At 40.0% G+C, this 20,779-nt stretch overlaps 1 protein-coding gene and 1 long non-coding RNA gene across 51 annotated transcripts in view; one reads left to right on the top strand and one right to left on the bottom strand.

The window, feature by feature from the left end:
* The window catches only part of LOC1278521 (sodium channel protein para), a 95,161-nt gene that overhangs the window by 61,735 nt on the left and 12,647 nt on the right, over positions 1-20,779 (bottom strand). For 37 of the 50 annotated variants that reach the window (XM_061651077.1, XM_061651076.1, XM_061651083.1 and 34 more), the window contains exons 4-6: positions 20,503-20,690; positions 19,136-19,168; positions 16,521-16,676 (exon numbers count right to left, since the gene is read on the bottom strand). In XM_061651077.1, the coding sequence (XP_061507061.1) occupies positions 16,521-16,676; positions 19,136-19,168; positions 20,503-20,649 (336 nt within the window). In that variant the 5' untranslated portion in view covers positions 20,650-20,690. The remainder of the gene's footprint in view (positions 1-16,520; positions 16,677-19,135; positions 19,169-20,502; positions 20,691-20,779) is intronic. The other 13 variants (XM_061651124.1, XM_061651087.1, XM_061651108.1 and 10 more) reach the window with 1 other exon arrangement.
* On the top strand, positions 11,855-12,988 carry LOC133392157 (uncharacterized). Its single transcript, XR_009765496.1, has 2 exons — positions 11,855-12,181; positions 12,909-12,988. It is a non-coding gene; the product is annotated as an uncharacterized LOC133392157 (long non-coding RNA).

Below are 20,779 nucleotides of genomic sequence, written 5' to 3'. Positions count from 1 at the left end.
CCGTTCCGTTCCGATCCTTTATACAAAATCGTTCCGTTCCGTTCATTCCGTTCTTTCCGTTCATTCCGTTCCGTTTCGTTCATTCCGTTCTTTCCGTTCATTTCGTTCCGTTCCGTTCTTTCCGTTCATTCCGTTCCGATCATTCCGTTCCGTTCCGTTCATTCCGTTCTTTCCGTTCATTCCGTTCCGTTTCGTTCATTCCGTTCTTTCCGTTCATTTCGTTCCGTTCCGTTCATTCCGTTCATTCCGTTCCGATCATTCCGTTCCGTTCCGTTCATTTCGTTCTTTCCGTTCATTCCGTTCTTTCCGTTCATTCCGTTCCATTCAATTCGTTCTTTCCGTTCACTCCGTTCCGTTCCGGTCTTTGCCGCTTCAATATTGTTAGCAAGGTGCTATCGTTCGTGCGTTCCGTTCTTTGAAAAAACCGGCTTTGTCCAGCTGTTGCTTGCTGCAAGCAAGATAACTGTTCACTCTTTCTCGCATACAGTATGTGTTGCCTGTGCACTCTCCCATGCTCACAGAAATATTCATCGCACTTCGTCGCGTATCGTTTATAAAAATCGTGATAAGCGAAACCAAAAATGGTGTTGCATTTGGTATTATGGTGCAATTTGTAACATCTATTCTACTTTTTGTTATAATTTAGTTTGTCTTAACTAGACAAATAACTATTATAAAATTTAAATCTGTACTCATATGGCAGAACGGGTAGGAGAAGATGTATTATAATATGCGAGTATGAACAACGAAAAATAAAATGTATTTATTTTTTATGCCACGATGTCCACATGATCTTGGCTCTCGGCATGATTCCAATATTTGGCCATTCGATTTGAAGCATTCTGTTCCATTCGACAACCGTTTCAGTACCGTGATCTTGTAAACTATTTGTTTTAAATAGTAAATGAAATTCAAATAATTGGTCAATCTCGTGATACAATCGTTAACTTGTAGCACTCAATAACATGGCAATCGGCATGGGTAAAAGCCTCGAATGGATCGTGCCCCCATACGCTGGGATGATTATCCTGCTATGGGCATTTAATAAGATATTGATAGCCAAGCCTATTAGTGATATAGGAACCGAAAATGGTCGTCGCATCTAAAAAGTTTAAAAAATGCTAGATAATAAATGCATGCTTTATATTAGCACAGCTGTTACAGCTTACTGGGCATAGGTTGTACACATCTACATTTGGTGTCAGATATGAACCCCCCCCCCCCCCCCTCCCCGGAAGACAGTTTGGCGTCTAAGCTCTGGGTCGGTTCTTTTGCACCCCAGGTTCAAGTTCCGTTCTTTTTGAAAAATGAACTAGTTCCGTTCCGTTCCTTTTTTTTAACGAAATTCCCAACACTAGTTTCGACCGAACCCATTCACCCTATTTCTACATGTCCTTCGCCTGAAAATTTCGCTCTCTTTGTCTGAATGCCTAAATTAATATTTCGTTATTAATTTACAGTCTACGACAGCGGTCGGCAAACTTTTTAGGTAAAGATCCAAATTTACTACATGATCGAGAGGCGCGAGACAGGAGAAAGATCTTTTAAAATATTTTCGCATAAATTATTACATTATAAAATTGTAGAAACAAAATAATTCATGGATGCTATCGAATTCTGCTATTATTGATACAGTTTTTTTGTAATTCAGTTATCTATATATCTTCTATCTCTATCTCTATCTCTATCTCTATCTCTATCTCTATCTCTATCTCTATCTCTATCTCTATCTCTATCTCTATCTCTATCTCTATCTCTATCTCTATCTCTATCTCTATCTCTATCTCTATCTCTATCTCTATCTCTATCTCTATCTCTATCTCTATCTCTATCTCTATCTCTATCTCTATCTCTATCTCTATCTCTATCTCTATCTCTATCTGATCTCTATCTCTATCTCTATCTCTATCTCTATCTCTATCTCTATCTCTATCTCTATCTCTATCTCTATCTCTATCTCTATCTCTATCTTTATATACAGTCATTATCCGATATACGCTATCGTACGGAACCGAGCGCAATAGCATATCTCGAGTTTTCGCGTATAGCGGATTCCTATGGAAAAATGGTTTACACTACCGGATCGAGGGTTGAAAAATATCGCCACAGAGTTTTGCATTCAAGTTTTTGTTATAATACAGGTATGCAAAATGCATTAAGAACATTAAGGAAATAAAAAAAGAACATAAAATATTTCAAAGAATTGAAATATTTGCAAAACACACATGGAGCTGTCAAATTTAGAGGAATTCGCGTACTGCGAATTCACTTGTATCGAGTATCGAGTACTGCGGATAATTGCTGTATATATAAAAATCTCGTGTCACGGTTTTTGTCGTTGTTTTTGTTCGCAGAACTTTGACACTCGGTGTTAAGTTCGGTTTACACTGGCGTTAACAACCCCCAAGCAAATTCGAGCAGTTTGTGAGCTCGCATGAGGCCTCGCAATCGGGATAGCTTTTCAGCGCTGGTATATTGGTACAGATATTTCCCGATATACGCCATACTCCACATACTCGATTTCGATATATATATAGTAGTTTTAAATTTGACAGTTCTATGAGCAAATTGTACTAATTTGACACATTGAATGTCAAATACAAAATATCTTCCCTTTGGTCGAATTTTAAAAACCATTTTAAAAATGTTGAGGTATTTCTCGATACACGCCATACTCGATATACGAAATTTTGCTATACGCGATTTTCTTAATTTGACAGTTCTTATACTAATTTGAAACATAAATGTCAAACTCAAAATAAATTCCCTTTTGGTCGTAAATGGTAAATGGTACCAAATTGTAATTTACAGTTGAAATCAGATCAAATAACTAATTTAATGGCCAAAACCTACCTCTTCAAGCAAAATGATATGACAATTAGCTATAATTTGACCGAAAATATCGACAACTTACGCTAATATTCGAAATACGCTTTTGCCTCCAGTCCGCATTAATAGCATATCTCGGGGAGTACCTCTATGTGGTATATAAAAAACTCCGTGGTAAACCAAAAACTCAGTGGCATCCAAACGGATGATTGTCATAGCAGATCTTAATGACCTACGGTTATTACGACAAATATGAAGAATCGAAGCTTTGAGATAAAATCATTTAAATCATTGTAATCATTGTTTTTGTACTCCTTGGATTGCATATTCTTTTATTTTTTATTAAAACGATACATCAAATTTATCCCGTGTGAAACCGGGTAAATCAACTATTAATTGTATATAATATCGGCCAAACTAAGTTCATAATTGGTAGTTCCTATTATTTAATCGTAACGCGAAGATTCATAAGTTAAGGATCTGCTGAAAAATTATCTAGACAAACGTACAAAGTAACAAAATAACCATGAAAATGCTTCAAACAAGTAATACCATTTCAGACAAATTGATTACTGATTCCTTATAAACATGTACTTTGACAATCGTTGTACTCGTAAAAAGGGTAAAAGTAATTCTCAGCCCTATACGTTACACTAGCGTTACGCATAACGCCTGTTTATCTCAAACCCAAGCATCATTTTTGGAACGTCAGTTTTAACCGTCGTTGATGAGCAAATTGATAGATAGATAGTCTAATAATCTAAACCTTATGAATGTTCAGCAATCGTTCATAAATTTTATATTCATTGATAATTCATTAGAACAAAAAAGTAATTATATGACTATTACCTTACAACTTTCGATATCCATCAGTGTTATAGTATCTTTAAAAATTGCTTTTAAAACAATTTAAACATTAAAATGCTCATATATATCTCAGCCATCTATTTGTAAAACTATGATATTGAAATCATAATCAATGTGTAAATGTATTTATTTACCAACCCGACGCTAAACAAAACGGTAACGTGGGCGCGAGGCCAGTCATGCAATCAATTGAAGCATACGAAACGGACCTCACGATACCGACTAGTGATGGGAATAGTTCCGAAAATTGAGGAACGGAACGAACCTGCCAACCTGGAGAAAAAGAACGGAACGCGGAACGCAGGTTCAAGATGACCTGCGATGGTTACGCTTTTTTCAGTTGCTCACTTTATATATGGTTAACTTGAAAGTATTCATTGAATATTGTGTAATATATTTTTTGTGCAGTAGTCACACAGTTTCAATTAAACATAGCTAAATAATAGTTTACTGAATGTGTAAAACTATTCTTCTACTAAAATATAAACGCTTAACTTAAGTTTTGTTGTTTTTGTTTTTACTAAAATTAATCATTATTCCCTTTTTATACTTCTAAATAAAGAAGTAAATCAGAAATTTGTTGCAACGCATATGAAATTTTGATGCAAAATCAAAAAGCTTATAAGTTTAATCGGCTTTTAAAATTCGTTTGGATTAAATTATCCTACACTGATTGAATTAATATTTCTTAATAGAAGCAGACAGCATCGATGTTATTCGATTCGGTTTACATAAAATACATAGACTATTAAGTTGTTTCTGTAGGGTTCAACTACCGGTGTGAAAGTGTTCGGTAGTGCACTTTTTTGTTCATAAGAATAGCGCTGTTTCACGGGGCGATAAACGGCTTTAAAGAAATTATTGCGGAAGGCTAAACGTGTCATGCACCCTACATATTTAGTTGCACAAAGAAGATCTCAGATAATAATTCAAACGAATTCATTGGAAAGGCATGCGTAACGAAGCAGCTTAGCACCCAACACATAGCAATTCATTGACTACCACAATACATTCCAAATAACACACCTATACTGATAACATCCATATGGCAGAAGAGAGACATTTCATTCATTGCGCTTACCGCCAGTGCAGGATTGTCTCTTTAAATTTTGGCGATTACCTTTCCACCAATCACAAATCTCTATCCTTCTCTGGCTTCACGGCTCAGGTGTTGTACCGTTATCTCTTGGACTGAGAGTGTACCCTACAAGCAAAGAGCGGATAATTTTTATCACGGTGTGCGTAAAAACCTAGAATCAAGCCGATGGAAGATTTCGTAGGCTTAAAAAAAGGGGAGAAAATCGGTACCACGGTTCTCTCCTGCTCCCATATGAAACACACGGTGCGCTCTTTCGGTTTCCGAGGTTCTTTTAAAAGTATTCTCGGAAACCGAGAAAGAACCTCGGAAACCGAAAGAGCGCACCGTGTGTTTCATATGGGAGCGGGAGAGAACCGTGGTACCGATTTTCTCCCCTTTTTTTAAGCCTACGAAATCTTCCATCGGCTTGATTCTAGGTTTTTACGCACACCATGATAAAAATTACCCGCTCTTTGCTTGTAGGATATGTAGGATAGGTAGGATATGTAGGCTTGCGCTGTTATCACTCATATAGACAGGATGTGTGTGTGTGTGTGTGTGTGTGTGTGTGTGTGTGTGTGTGTGTGTGTGTGTGTGTGTGTGTGTGTGTGTGTGTGTGTGTGTGTGTGTGTGTGTGTGTGTGTGTGTGTGTGTGTGTCCATACTAGAAAGAAGCAAAAGAAAAGAGAACGCCGTTCTTTACCGGAACGAAAAGAACGCTGAGAGAAACAGGTTCAGACTTTACCTGCTTCCTTTGTACGTACCAAATCGGTATATAGTATGAAAGAGAGCAGACCCGACAGGCAAAGAGAGCGAAATTTACAGGCGAGGGGCATATAGAAACAGGCGGAAGGGGTTCGGTCGAAGTTGTATTGTCCGCCATAGTCGAGCCGCAGTGATTTTTTTCCGAATTGAGAGTGAGCGCGCGCAGCGCTCTCTCGCATGCCTTCAAATTACACGGGGCGCTCTCGCAATACAAAACAGCTGATCAGCTGATACCCCCTCCCTCCCGTTTCTTTCCTCTCGCGCTGCGCTGGATCAGCTGTTCTTGCTCTCTCGTGTTTCTTTCGGTTTGCGCTGCGCTGTTGCCGCACTTGCGCGCTGCGCTGAACACCCCCTCCCGTGCGTTCTTTTCGGTTTGCGCTGCGCTGTTGCCGCACTTTGCGCGTAGCGCTGGACACCCCCTCCCCCTCGTTTCTTACGTTGCGCGTTGTGCGCTGTGCGCTTTCGTTCACTTTGATTTGCAGCGTAATAAAATCGCATGCATCGAAATAAAACTTAAACACATCAAACTCGTTTGATATTTTAACACTTTATTGAAACTTAAGGCACAGTTCCACACATTGCTAACCACAATCTTGCCACAAAACCACACATATTTTTTATTATAAATAATTAAAAAAAAGTCGTCACTTCAAGCACCCGCTTTACTGCCTGTATGTTGTTCATGTTGAATACTGTAAAAAAAAGCATTGAAATAAAGCAGCATAATTTACATATTCATGTTGAATTATGAAAGATTATCGCAGCTTTATTTCAATGCGCACAACACTTCATCAATTGAAAATACGGACGAGGCCGTAATAATGTGAATTGAAATAAACAACACTTCAACACTTCACTTCAAATTACATCGAGCGCCCAGGACTTAGGCTAAAACGCGCGCGGCCTCACACTGCGAAGGCTTGAACTGTACTGACGATTTTGTGTGGTAGCAAGAAAGGGAACGCACGAGGAACACTCGCTGCACTAGTGCGAGCGAGACACCGACACCAGCAAGCCGCTGCGAGAAAACCAAACAGAGCGCGCTGGCTGAAAGTGAACGCACACATTCACACATGTGTGATTGTGTGAGTGCGAAAACTGTGTAGAAAGCAAAACACGCTCTCGCCGCCGCGTAATTCCGCGTATTTCCAACCGTCTCCCCTTGCTTCTACATGCCCCTCGCCTGAAAGACGCACACTTTTACATTCTCATTGCTAGTAGGGGATGATCGTGCGTTCCAGACCGGATTGAAAAGAACGCTGAGAGAAACAGGTTTAAATTGAACCTGGATGATTTGTTTACAGCAAACCAGCTCATCAATACAAAGAGAGTAGAATGTCGTGCGTTCTAGGCCGGATCGCAAAGAGCACTGAGAGCAACCGGCCCAGCACAGATCACAAAGAACGCTGAGAGCAGCCGGTTCAGATCGGATCGATATGATCATTGATAACAGCCGGTTCAGGTCGGATCGCAAAGAACGGTGGGAGCAACAGGTTCAGTTTGAACCTGCTTGGGTTAAAAATAAGGATCGCGGTCCGGATGCTTGCATGCTGGAACGGATCGCACCTGGCAGGTTCGGAACGCAACGCGCATCACTAATACCGACCCTACGAAATGCCCTAGGACTACTCTAAAAATGGGCTCATGGAACGTACGCACTCTAAGCGAAGCCGGAGCCTTGAAACAACTTGATGATGCTCTAGCCACAATCAGCATGGACGTCGTAGCTCTACAAGAGATTTGGTGGCTATAGAACGGTGTGCACAACAGGTGTGGTAAGCATTGCTACGACATATACTACAGCTGCCACGACTGCTATCGCGTGATCGGCACGAGATTCGCCTGCCCCAGGCATGACCTCTTAATCATCCTGGGGGACTTCAACGCAAAAGTCGGTAGGGAGCCAATGTACCGCCAATACACTGGCTGTCACAGTCTGCATGAGCACAGTAACGATAATGGTAGTAGATTGGTCCAGTTCGCCGCAGCGAACAATCTGGTTGTTGGAAGTACCAAATTTGCGCGCAAGAAAATCCACAAGGTTACATGGGCGCACCCGGATGGAGTAATCCTCAACCAGATCGACCACGTGTTAGTAAGCCGCCGACGACAGTCGAGTCTGTTAAATGTCAGAACATATAGAGGAGCCAATATCGATTCCGATCACTACTTGGTTGGCGTAGTGACACGTTAGCTTAGAATCGCCCGCCCCCGCGCGAATGGTGGCGGAGAAAACACGCCGCCTCGGCTCAACACGGACTCCCTAAGGGACATTACTGTCCAACAGGGATACAAAACCGCTTTAAGGCCTTATTAGACGGAGGAAAATACTGTCATTAGATTTTGGAATCCATCCTTCAAACAGGGTTTGACAGATAGATTCCAGTCGGCAAATCGGAATTCGGCATGCTCAATTCCGATTTGCTCGAGATTTGAATTTTTACTGTCAATGGGGCCCTTCACGATTCTAGTTAGTTTTTTGTATGGAGTTTGGCAGTTGTAGGCTGAAATCAGGTAAACACTCCATACAAAACCACACAAAAAACTAGCCTGCAATTTTCAGTCTAGATTATTCTAACCACAAAGCTAGAATTAGATTCGAGTACCTGCTCGAAAACACGGTCCCGCTGCGCAAATTCGAGCAGTTTCCAGCGCAGAAAATGCACCAAAATCTGCGCTGGCTAGCGCAGATTTGGCCTGGTCTCCCGCGCTGTTCTTCAGCGATTTCTGCGCTGGGTCGAGCAAGTTTAGCGCCATCTTCTGGCGAAATGGACGAACTATTTATGGCGGCGGAGCAAAAAAAAACGGTCAAAAAAATTTAAAAAAATTGGCGCCCATTTTTTCGTCCGCTTCTTCTCCCTCCCTCACCCTGCCTTGCCTTACTTGCGCTTCAGCCCGTGCCTTCCGCAGCCAGCTGATTGGCTGTTGCGGTGTATGTGTTGATACTCATATGTGCATTGCGGTTGTGTATTGTTATTGGTGGGTGTTAGCATTTATTAATTTGTGTGTGACCTTGAGACGCTGTGGGAGAAGCTGGATTGGGATTTAAAGTGTTATCGGTGTATTGATGGTTTATTTTATTTCGTGCCGCTGCTGATAAGACCATTCGATGCCCCTGCCAGTTGAGGGTGAAGAAGCCTATTTAAAACAAGCGTAGGAGAACGTCTAACACTAATCTAATATTTTTTTAATTTGAACATGTTTGATGCTCCAACGACCTTCTAAGCATCATGTAGCACAGTGTATAGTGGCAATAAAATATTTTTTTTAATGTGCCGAAATCTGTCTCGCTTTTTTGGGTCTCGTCACACACACGCACACACACAGCGCGGGGAAAGTGATCGTTCACTCTATCATGTCGCGATTCCACACCCCGTCCGGCGCTAGGGATGAGGATGCTACAAGAAAGCTGAACCAACCGTTCTACCGATAAGGTAGCCGTACTCGCTCGTGCGGGAAGGGGGGGGGGGGGTGGTCTAGTGGGGGGGGGGAATGCGTGCTTGCGCGACTTCGGGGTGCGTGCTCGCGAGCGCGCTTTCATGGGTGAGTGCTGGCGTGCGCGCTTTCATGCTCGCGGGCGCGCGTACGTGCGTGTGTGTGTGCGTGTGTGTGTGCGTGCGTGCGTGCTGGCGTGCGCGCTTTCATGATCGCGGGCGCGCGTACGTGCGTGTGTGTGTGCGTGCGTGCGTGCTGACGTGCGCGCGTTCATGCATGTGTGCGCGCGCGTGTTTGTGTGTGTGTGTGTGTGTGTATGTGTGTGTGTGTGTGTGTGTGTGTGTGTGTGTGTGTGTGTGTGTGTGTGTGTGTGTGTGTGCGTGTGTGTGTGTGTGTGTGTGTGTGTGTGTTTGTGTGTGTGCGTGCGTTTGGAAACCACAAAACTATTTTATTCTGATGCGTACATTTTCATCCGCTGCGGCAACAAAGTCCATGCATTTTCGATCTCGCTGACCTGAGAGACAACACAACCATTGGCATCGGCATCTTTGCGATCGGCTCTGCTGTTGGGGGTATTAAAAAGACACACGATCTAAGTAAACGAGCGTGCGATATGTTGCACATTTATTTCTAATTCAGCTAGCGGACGCAAATGGAAACAACATTTTGAATTGAATCCATACAAAAGAGGATTCTGGATTTGTTTATTACGGTGAGCGTATGGGGCTGCACATGTCCGTCCAGAATCTGGTGGCTTGTTGGTTTGGAGTAGTTATCATGACGCCGATTGACCGGCAATGCCTTGAAATGGGTTCGGATCGGTAGGTTCATGTTTTGGTCGAGTGCATTCCGCTGATTTGTCGCACCGTAGCGGTAGATCCAGCAGCAACAAAGTCAAGACAAACTCTTACCCGGGTGTGGACTGCTATGCTAAGTTCTTTCTATTATTATTGGCGTAATAGCCAATGCGATCATGCCGGCCTTTTCAGGACTTGAGTACCACGTAGCCGGAGCCGGTGACTAACCCCTTGCTACGGCGGACGGTTCATACGCGATTAGAACCCACGACGGGCATGCAGATGTGCGGAATGATGGCGGTGCCGCGGGCCCGCTCCTATCCAGTGTGCAACTTGCATACTGCCACACTGTCTCCTGCCCGATGCATACGCTGAAGGCAGGGGGAAGGATGCACTCTACACTAAAAAAAACACCGTCAAGAACCTGCGGCGGATCTACCGGTAGGCGGACTAGGCGGTCACCGAAGATCTCTAGTCTGTAGTATGCCGTATGTCTACAAGTGGACAGAGTAATAGCGACAAGGGCCCCCGGAAAGATGGTCGTTGGGGCTCCGTGGCTGGAGAACCATTTGCACCTCCCCTCCCCCGCATGGCGACAACAATTTTAGGGCCTGTTTCCGATGATCGTTGAGGTCCCATCGGAAGGATCGTAGAGGTCCCCCTCCCGCCGGCAATTTAAGTATACTGTTCAATCTTCCAACAGCTGTGTGCCAGTACCCCCTCCTCCCGTTCATCAGTTACCATTTACAGGGGCCTCAATTCGTCTTTCCGCCTTTCATGTACACCTTCCTTTCCTTGACCGGTGGATCATAACATTCCGGAAGAAAACACATTTGGCGAAAATGTTGCACACACACGCACGCTCATACCCTTGCGCGGACGGCACAGCATATCTGTGTAATCTACAACATACGAAAGCAAAAGCTTAGGGTAATAAAGTTATGCTTAATGTTTAACACGTTCAGATCGATGGAAGGCCCCACTGCCTGCGAGTGAACTTTCCAGCCTGCGTTCTTGATGCTGGTGGAACGGAAAGTTGATGAAAATCAGCGCCGGGATGAACGTGTCAATGCGAATTAGAGTTCAGCGCGTTGCACAGCAAACCCTCCAGCGTAAACTAGCGATTGCTTAGTCATTTTTACATTGCAGCAATTGAACTTATTGCGCTTTTTTGGTTTGATTTGTGAAAATGCAACTTCATCGCCGCAATGTTTGTTAACGGCATTTTTAGGCGCCACAACAGCTCGCGAGCATTGACCACACGCGAGAAAGAGATCGCGCTATGGAGGGAAAAAGCACGGACGATGGCTGACAGCGATTGGCCGTCTGACGCACCAACACATCGAAACCTTCGACAGCGCGCTCAGGCGAGGGGTATGAGGCGGAGCCAGGGACGGGCAGCTCGACGAGCTGCTTGACAAATTTGCCGTAGGAGAGAAAAAGAAGGCATGATAAAATTCTCAGAACTCCATGATTTCTTGCGTCGCTTTGCGCAGCGGGGTGTTGTTTACATTTATCCCAAGGTGCATTACAGAGATCAGGTGGTGGAATCTGGAATCAAAGTGTATGTAGTCCAGGTGGTCTCATAGCATTTTTTTATAATCAATTTTGAACATCACTTTTTGACAGAACGAGTGAAAATTTTTGCTCCAACGAGCTTTCTGGAGGCTTGATGAATACTTAAAACACTCTTAAAATCTTCATTCAGAAACAGAAGCGATCAAAATCTGTCTTCTAAATTCATACACCTTGGGATAAGCCCACTTGTACATAATACTCACATAGAGAGCTGCTCGAAAACTGCTATACAATGCAAACAGCAGACAGGCTGAAATTTCAGCCTACGAACTTCAAACGGAAAGGGCCCCAATGTCGGTAGAGCGTATTGAACTTCTTGATAATGATGAATACAAACAACAAAAAAGGGAAACAACAAATGATTCTTTCGGATAAAGCCAAAAAAATCAATAAAATAAATAATAAATGTGATAGGTGACAGAACAATTATCTTGCCTTATTACACGAACGAGAGGAATTTTTGTGCCAAAGTCTAAGATAGGCAGATAAATGCCAATCTACTCTACTACCAGAAAACAGATATGAAACTACGAGTTGTAGGGTTCGATAGCAGCAAGGAAATAATCATCATATTTCATAGATTCGAATAATGCAAGTAACAATCATTTAATGATGATCAGATAATCAGATAAAAACACACAAATATAAGTTTATCAAGAAGAAATATGAAAACAGTTAAGATAGAATAGTGATTAACGAAAAGTATTGTATTGTTGTATTGTTTATTGTATTAAGTGATTGGCCAAACAAGCGGCCTTATCACTGAATTAAAACTAAAACTTAAATAACTAACGCAGTGTACAATGACAAAACGGATCAACAAAATCTAGTAGGTAGGTGCCAGTCAAATGAAATTTAACGCTGATTAAATTTACGGGCCATCGCAGTCATTGGGTCGTTCTCGCTGTATGCACGTCTTGTAAGGTCAGTTCTTATTAGTCTGTAGTTACGGAACACTCTAGGAGGGACATTTATGTTGACTCTAGCCAGTAATTCTGGCGAATCTATGTCACCGACAATAAGTTTGGACAAAAACGTACATTGGGCATTATCACGTCTCCTAGCAAGTGTGTCCAGACCAAACAACAAACAACGAGTATGATACGATGGACGAGGGGTTACATTACGCCACGGAGTGAAGTGTAGGACAATACGAGTAACTCTCTTTTGGACAGCTTCTATTCTATTGGACCAAACACTAGAGAATGGACACCAAACTGTAGAACTAAACTCGAGGATGGAACGAACATAGGACTTATACAGAGTTAACAGGCAGTGTTGGTCATTGAGTTCTCTCGAATGTCGACGAATAAATCCTAGCATTTTGTTAGCTTTGTCTAAAATATCACAGTAATGTTGTCGGAAATCTAGTTTGCGATCCAGGGTGACTCCTAAATCCCTGACCGTATTGCACCGCGGTAGTTGTGTCCCTGATATGCTATAGATATACCTTATCGGACTAGCTATTCTAAAGAAAGACATTGACGTACACTTATCAACAGAAATTAGCAGGTCGTTATTGATACACCAGTCAGAGAAAACATCAATCGATCTTTGCAGAGAAAGAGAGTCGGAAGTGTTACGTACGATACGAAACAGCCTAACATCATCCGCATAAAGCAGACAATCTGCTTCCGTAATGGCCAGTGTGATGTCGTTAATAAAAAGCGAGAACAGCAGTGGTCCCAAGTTGCTGCCCTGAGGGACGCCAGATGAACTCTCGAAAACGTTAGAGGAGACACCATCGATTTGTACGTAGTAGCTACGTAGCTAAGTATCGGCGCATTCAAAATAAAAATCTGGCAAATCGCAGAGAGAGTTATATAGCGAGAGGCGATACATCCGTTCACTCGGAAGTGTCAAAATAGGAGGTTTTTCGAGGAGAGGAGGAAAATCGTGAGTCTTGTGATTGATCTTAGCAAGGATGGTCGCTACTATTCGATTGGATGAAATAAAAAGTTGTTATAAATAAAAGAAATATTTCGGAAATCACGACACGAGTGAGAGGTGGAACGCCCTAAAAACAAACATAATAAACTGTGCAAGAAACATAATCCCACCACGCCATGGCAACACCAATTCTGGCTGGTGCATGAATGCAGACAAGTGACCGAACTGCATACCGAGCAATGCAGCAACGGCATAGAACGCGGGCATGCGCAGAGGAATATTCACGGCTCAGACGCGAAGAGAAACGAGTTCACCGTTCCAAGAGACATGCTTTGGAAGAGCAAAACATGCGGGAACTCGAGCAAACCAGAGAGGCGTACGGACCGACACGAAAGTTTTACCAAGCGATAGCATGTCACCGAAACAACGTTGTACCTAAGGTAACCTGCTGTCGCAACAAAGATGGAGATCTGGTTAGTAACCAGCCAGAGGTCCTCTCGCGGTGGGCTCAGTACTTTGATGAATTACTCAATGACCAGTTTAACGAACAGCTAGAAGCGCCACTAGCAGATAGTCTCATGCTACTGCCACCTAGCATAGAAGAAACACGAAAGGCTATCCGTCGGCTGAAAAATAACAAGGCACCCGGAACCGACGGAATTTCAGCCGAACTGGTCAAGAATGGAGGTGCACGACTAGAAAACGAGATTCATCAAATCGTTACTGAGGTGTGGGATAGCGAATCGATGCCTTGTGATGTGTCTCGGCATCATCTACCCCATATACAAGAAGGGAGACAGGTTGGACTGCAACAACTACAGGGGTATTACGGTGTTGAATACTGCCTATAAAATATTCTCCCTGACCCTTCAAGATTGCCTTGTCCCGCACGTCGAAGAGTCGGTTTGATAGTTTGATAGTCGGAAACTATCAAAGAGGATTCCGAAACGGAAAATCAACCACTGATCAGATCTTCACCATGCGGCAGATCTTGGAGAAGATGGCTGAATACAGAAACGACACATACCATCTCTTCATAGACTTCAAAGCCGCATACGATAGCATAGCCAGGGTAAAACTTTACGTCGCTATGAGCTCATTTGGAATCCCGGCCAAACTGATAAGGCTAGTTAGAATGACTATGACCAACGTCACATGCCAGGTAAGCGTGGATGGAAAACTCTCAGGACCCTTTGCTACCACCAAGGGTCTGCGCCAGGGGGACGGGCTTGCCTGTCTCCTATTCAACCTGGCGCTAGAGTGGGCCATCCGCGACTCGAGGGTGGAAACTACGGGAACCATCTTCTATAAGTCAACCCAGATCCTGGCATACGCTGATGATATAGACATCATTGGTCTGCGGCTCTCCTATGTAGCAGAAGCCTACCAAGGGATCGAGAAGGCGGCAGAGAGCCTCGGATTGCAGATAAACGAGGCAAAGACTGAATAATCTGAATCTACGTAGGCGTGATGTACAGATAGGTCAACGCACTTTTGAAGTCGTCCCAGAATTCACCTATCTGGGGTCAAAGGTCAGCAACGACAACATTATGGAAGCTGAGTTGCGCGCAAGGATGCTGGCTGCCAACCGGTCATTCTACAGCCTGAAAAATCAGTTCACCTCAAAGAACCTGTCGCGACGGACGAGGCTGGGACTATATAGTACCTATATAGTTCCAGTACTCACATACGCCTCTGAGACATGGACACTGTCCAAATCTGACGAAGCCCTCTTAGCCGCGTTCGAGAGGAAGATGCTCAGAAGGATACTTGGCCACAGGGATGGCCATACGGATGTGTGGAAGGACAATGGAGAAGCCGCTATAATGACGAGCTATACGAGATGTACGACGACCTCACTGTCGTACAGCGTATTAAGCTCGCCAGGCTCCGGTGGGCTGGCCATGTTGTACGCATGGAAACGGACGACCCAGCCCGTAAAGTCTTTTTAGGCCGTCCACAAGGACAGAGGAGGCGTGGTAGGCCCAAATTGAGGTTGCAAGATGGCGTGGAGGCGTCCGCTATTAAGGCCGGGATAACGGACTGGCAGACGAAGCCACGAGACCGTGAGCGGTTTCGGACACTCCTGAGGCAGGCCAAGACCGCAGCAGTTGTAGCGCCGGATAAGTAGTAAGTAAGTAGTAAGTACGACAATTGCATTGCTTTTTACATGTACTGCGATTGTCAAATACATTTTCCATAAGGAATCAGTCATCAATTTGTTTGGCATGGCATTATTTGTACCAAAAGCATGTTGATAGTTTCTATACGTTTATCTCGAACATATTTCATTCTATAAGGCCTTTAATATCTGAAATCCTTTTTGCAGTTTGGAGGACTGTTGTTTTGACTGATCACTTTTTCGCACACTCTGTCGTCGATTCTTAACTAATCTTTACAAAAAATTAAGATGAATTACCAATTTCGAACCTTGCGTGCATTGTATAATTACAGAAAAATTACAATATCGCCAATCGAATTGCTTGATATTATAAACCAGTTAGTGTTGTTGAAAAATGACAATTCAATACAAAGATGTTATTGCGTGCTGAGGAGGATATTTGAAGAAATCGTTATCAGAGCATATTGCCATAACAAAAACATCACAATTTCATTGCAAATTTCAAATTTTTACATTGAACAAACAAGAATTTCATTAAAACTGACTGTATTTTGCCGAAACATAGTACAAGTTTTCATCAAGCGCCAATTTGTTATTAAAAAAAAAACATACTAAGACCTATTATCCGTGTTATTAATGCATCTATGCGATGTCGATTTTCTATGAGCCTGGTGCTCCATTTTATTTTTTTTCTAAAATTTTTTATGTATACAGTTAAGCTTAATAAAAAAAACTTGCCGCAACTGTTGCCCATTTCATAAATTTGGCCTATTATCTGAAAAGTTTTCCGACCGCTGCTCTCTTTAGATAAATATTATGAGGATGAATACACATGCCTTATTTTCTTAAATTATTTACTAAATACTCATTGAACTCCTAGAAACGAAAACTTATCTAAGTTTGAAGCTTTTCGATAATTAAGTTTTTTTCTTTATTCTCAAAATAATGCCTTAACTGGCCGTATCACTAAGTAAAAAAATATTAAAATAGTACATTTCAAATAACGTAGGTGACCATTAGGTCGCCTTGGATAAGGTTTAGTTATGTAAGTAATATGTATGAAAGTAATATGTATAAATGAAACATAGGTTGCAACGAAATTGGATTTTTTCGATTAAACATAAAATATATGAGGGTATATGAAGCAAAAGAATACCTACCCTTTGATTTGAATAGAAACTGTCAATATCCTCGAGAGGCGTGGAGGCCAACTCCGGGGGGAAGCTGCCTTGCATTCGAACTGGGACTGGTACACCCTGTTCAAGAGTAGGGTCCGGTTGGGGACCTTCATCCTCATCCTCGTCATCGTAGCGTATCTAGCAATTTATAATTACACAATAGACGCATCGAGAATTTGCGTACCAGCAATGTAAAGTCACGTTTACAATCGTCAGTCACGCCATTCGTACAATAAAGTAATCAACGATGATTAGTAAAAAATGAAAAGAGAGAAAGTGGATAGATAGCATAAAACTAGTAAGTAATTAGTACCGACATTTGTATATGTATATGTATGAGTGTATTTGAAAACGAATTTGTGAATTGCATTCTAGAACTTCAAAAAATTACCTTGTTTTGTTATGAAAGCAATACAAATATTTAAATAATTAAAAACATAATAAATGCTTCGTAGTTCATAAAATAAATTGAAACAAACAAGCAAAAGGAAATCTGTGCAGCTATGTTGGGGTAGAGATTAAATATATGTTGAGGTTTAGAATTTAAGATTAACCGAAAACTATGTTAATCCTTATATGCGAATGAAGTTTATCCATATTCTTAAGCGACTTATAGAACTACTGTTGCATTTTGAAAAGACCAGTCTTTTATAATATCTTTGGCTTAATGACCTAGGCAATCACGCACAGCTTTATAAAGATTTAATACCCTTGATTACAGTAAATAATTAAATTTTATATCTTTTATCCCAAGTTTGAGTTTTAATAGAACCCGTCAGGCTTGTAGGAAGCGATGGATTAATAGTCCACCGACCCGTCAAAACGGACTAATGCATTAATAAAATAAAACAATCGATGTATAGTATTACTTTTACTCTTTACATTTTGATCAAGCTATTTAAAAATCGTTTTAATATTTTTATAAAAAGTATTCTTACCTTACCGTTTAACACAAATAGCGTATTTGATCACGGCAAGTAGTTTATTTGAAGTGTCTATTGAATTGTTTTGTTCAGTAATACTTTGTTCAATAGTTTAAAGATACTAATCAACTATCTCTTATTTAAGAGAGCCGATGGGACTGTCAAATAAGAGGGGTTTGCAAATTAGAGAGTTTGAAAGTGAATGAAAAGTTCATACATTAGCGTGTAATTTAAAGAAATCCGTATTCTTGAACAAAAATGCATCAAATACATTATTTATAATTAAAATTTTTAAGAAACTAAACAAACTATCTAAGAAGCTGTATGTACTATATGTATATTAATGTATAAAAACCATCAACATAGTTATTCTGCATGATTTTCTTGATATATCTGCCATGTAGGCGTTTTATCTTCATTAATGAAACGTAAACTTTGCATAATCATATTACTGTTAGTAAGAACTAGAAGATTCAAATGAGGTGACAGTCCAAAACACAATAATGGTAAAGTTTTTTCAATCATTTAACTAATGAATAATAAACGCCTAAAACAGGGCATTAAACTAGGGGTGACAATATTATAGCACATGTTAGTTGTATGTATATAACTTCAAGTTTGACTTTAACCCTCTAATGCCAACATTTTTGTTTTGCGTGAAAACCTGTAGAACACGTTTCTTCCAAAGTCTCAACTTTCTGACGCGTTTGACACATATAAGTAATCAAATAATCAAGGTATTTAAATGAAATGTAAAAGTGTAGCGAAGTAGCATTTTGCTTGGTAGCAACAGACAATCTCGTTTTACTCAGTTTTTACCGCTTTTTGTAAGGTTCGTCTAAAGGCGGGATTGGGAATTAGAGGGTTAATCTAATCTAATCTTGAGATGTTAACACGTCGGTAGATACAAATTACACACATAATTTAAAATTTAATTTATACCAATTGATTTGGAATGATGAGCGCAAATAAAGCAGCAGGCTCTTAATGTACATGATAATTTATAATCGTCTATTTATTGTATGAAAAAAACTATATTTGCAAAAACTATATTCACTAGCAGCAGCAAATACGAAATATGTGATTAGAACGCAGTCAGAAAAGCACAATTTTCAGTAGAAAAAAAAATGTTCACAATCACAACGTTGAACAAAAAAGAGTGTAAGTTAGCTTCGAAAATTAATTCGAACCAATTTTGCAACTTATATGCTAATACATATATTATATGTACTAATATAAAATGCTAAGATTGTATTGTAAAATAACTTTAACTATATATATATTATATATATATATATATATATATATATATATATATATATATATATATATATATATATATATATATATATATATATATATATATATATATATGTGTGTGTGTGTGTGTGTGTGTGTGTGTGTGTGTGTGTGTGTGTGTGTGTGTGTGTGTGTTTGTGTGTGTGTGTGTGTTTGTGTGTGTGTGTGTGTGTGTATAGATCATATATATATATATATATATATATATATATATATATATATATATATATATATATATATATATATATATATATATATATATATATATATATATATATATACATATTTGTTTTAAATCTATGTCGTTTCATGTTTCTATATAAATAAATTTAAATAAATGCTTTGCTTGCTGAATAAATGAAATTTTAATCTTACTTCTTTTTTCTTTTTCTTCCGACCAAAATCACTCTGTAAAGGAGGTGAATTTTATTAAAATGTTAATAAAATCATTAAACCTCTACATTCTTTAAGATAGCGCATTTGCAGTGATAATGAAGTTAATGTTATTTGCGATAATTGCTGACGTGTTCGTGCACTTCAACAGAAGAAACTGGGCACTTTATATGGGGCACCATATATTTATATGCCGTGTAATTCATTTGAATTCTATAGTTTTTGATTATTGGATATATTTTTAGCGTGATTCCATTGAGCCAATTTTCACATTTTCAACGTAATGTTTTCATTGTGCTGAACAAGCCCATAAGCAACTTTTCAATGTATATGAAGGGACTTTCTTCTATAGATCGCAGCATGATAAAATGAATTACAATCAGCTAAATATTGCTATCAGGATGATTTTATCGAATGGGTTGTGCTCCACCAATCCTCAAAAATAAATCATTAGCTAATTAAATGTGTATTTATCAACTCAAAACAAAGAGCAACATTTACACAAATTTTGCAAGATAAACACGAATATCATCACCATCTTTGTACTATATATATTGTGAAATTATTTCTAAAAATGTTCTCCCATGCCAATTTTGACCATGTACTAATTTAATCTCGTGCATCAGTTTTTTTATTATTTTATATTCGTGTTGTTTATTGTTGTTGTTCATTGATATTGTTCAAATGTCGAAATTTAAATTCGTAAATTGAATTGCAATTAAGTGTTACTTCAGTTCTTTGATCATATGTTCATTGTGAATGTACATTGCATTATCTGGTTTTTCGACAAACGATATATTTTACATGTGCTTCCGTAAGAACATTGTTTAAATTTTAAAGCATTATCAAACGTAAATTGAAAAAAAAACTTTATCAACATACTACCCGTTTACAACTTAAAACATTCACATAAATTGATGGATATTTACCGTATAAACATATATTTTACACGTTAAAAACTTGACAGAGTAATATATATATATACACAATTATACTTCAGAAAAAAACATTCTTGCAAAATCAAATCAATCCCGTTCATGGAACGTTATAAACAACATATTTCAGAGAGTGTAAATCAAAAGTACTATAAATGGCGCGAAAAGAAAAACGAAAGAACAACACAATACAAATATAACGTTTAAGTGAACCATTTTTCATTATTAATACAATTTTAAAGGAAGTATATAGTTCCTAAAAGCAATAGTATCGACATTAGAATTGCAAATAGTGGAGCAACACGTAATGACTAATATGATAGTTGATTTTAGGTCAAGGAAATGAATGAAGGATAGCTTGAAGCGGTTTCAAAGCATAACAGTATAAGTACATAATGCAAAAAAAGTATTTACCTCCCCCTCAGCTCGTTTTCTTTCCAATTCTCGCTGTTTGGCTTCTTCATCTGCAATGCGTGCTTCGATAGCTTGTAATGATTCACGAGTGAAAGGACGGAACAAACTACGTTCTTCCTCAGATATCGAATCGGAGTCTTCGGTCATTGTCTATATGGCCAACAATGAGAGCCTCTGATGACCAAGGCCTAAAAATAGCGACATCGTATAGCCCAAAACAAATTCAATTTGCACTATGATCAAAAGAACTATTTTATACGTATATTTTACGCAATAT

Source organism: Anopheles gambiae, chromosome 2, assembly GCF_943734735.2.
Source record: "Anopheles gambiae chromosome 2, idAnoGambNW_F1_1, whole genome shotgun sequence".
NCBI classification, from domain to species: Eukaryota; Metazoa; Arthropoda; class Insecta; order Diptera; family Culicidae; genus Anopheles; species Anopheles gambiae.
This window is presented reverse-complemented; position numbering and strand designations above follow the sequence as displayed.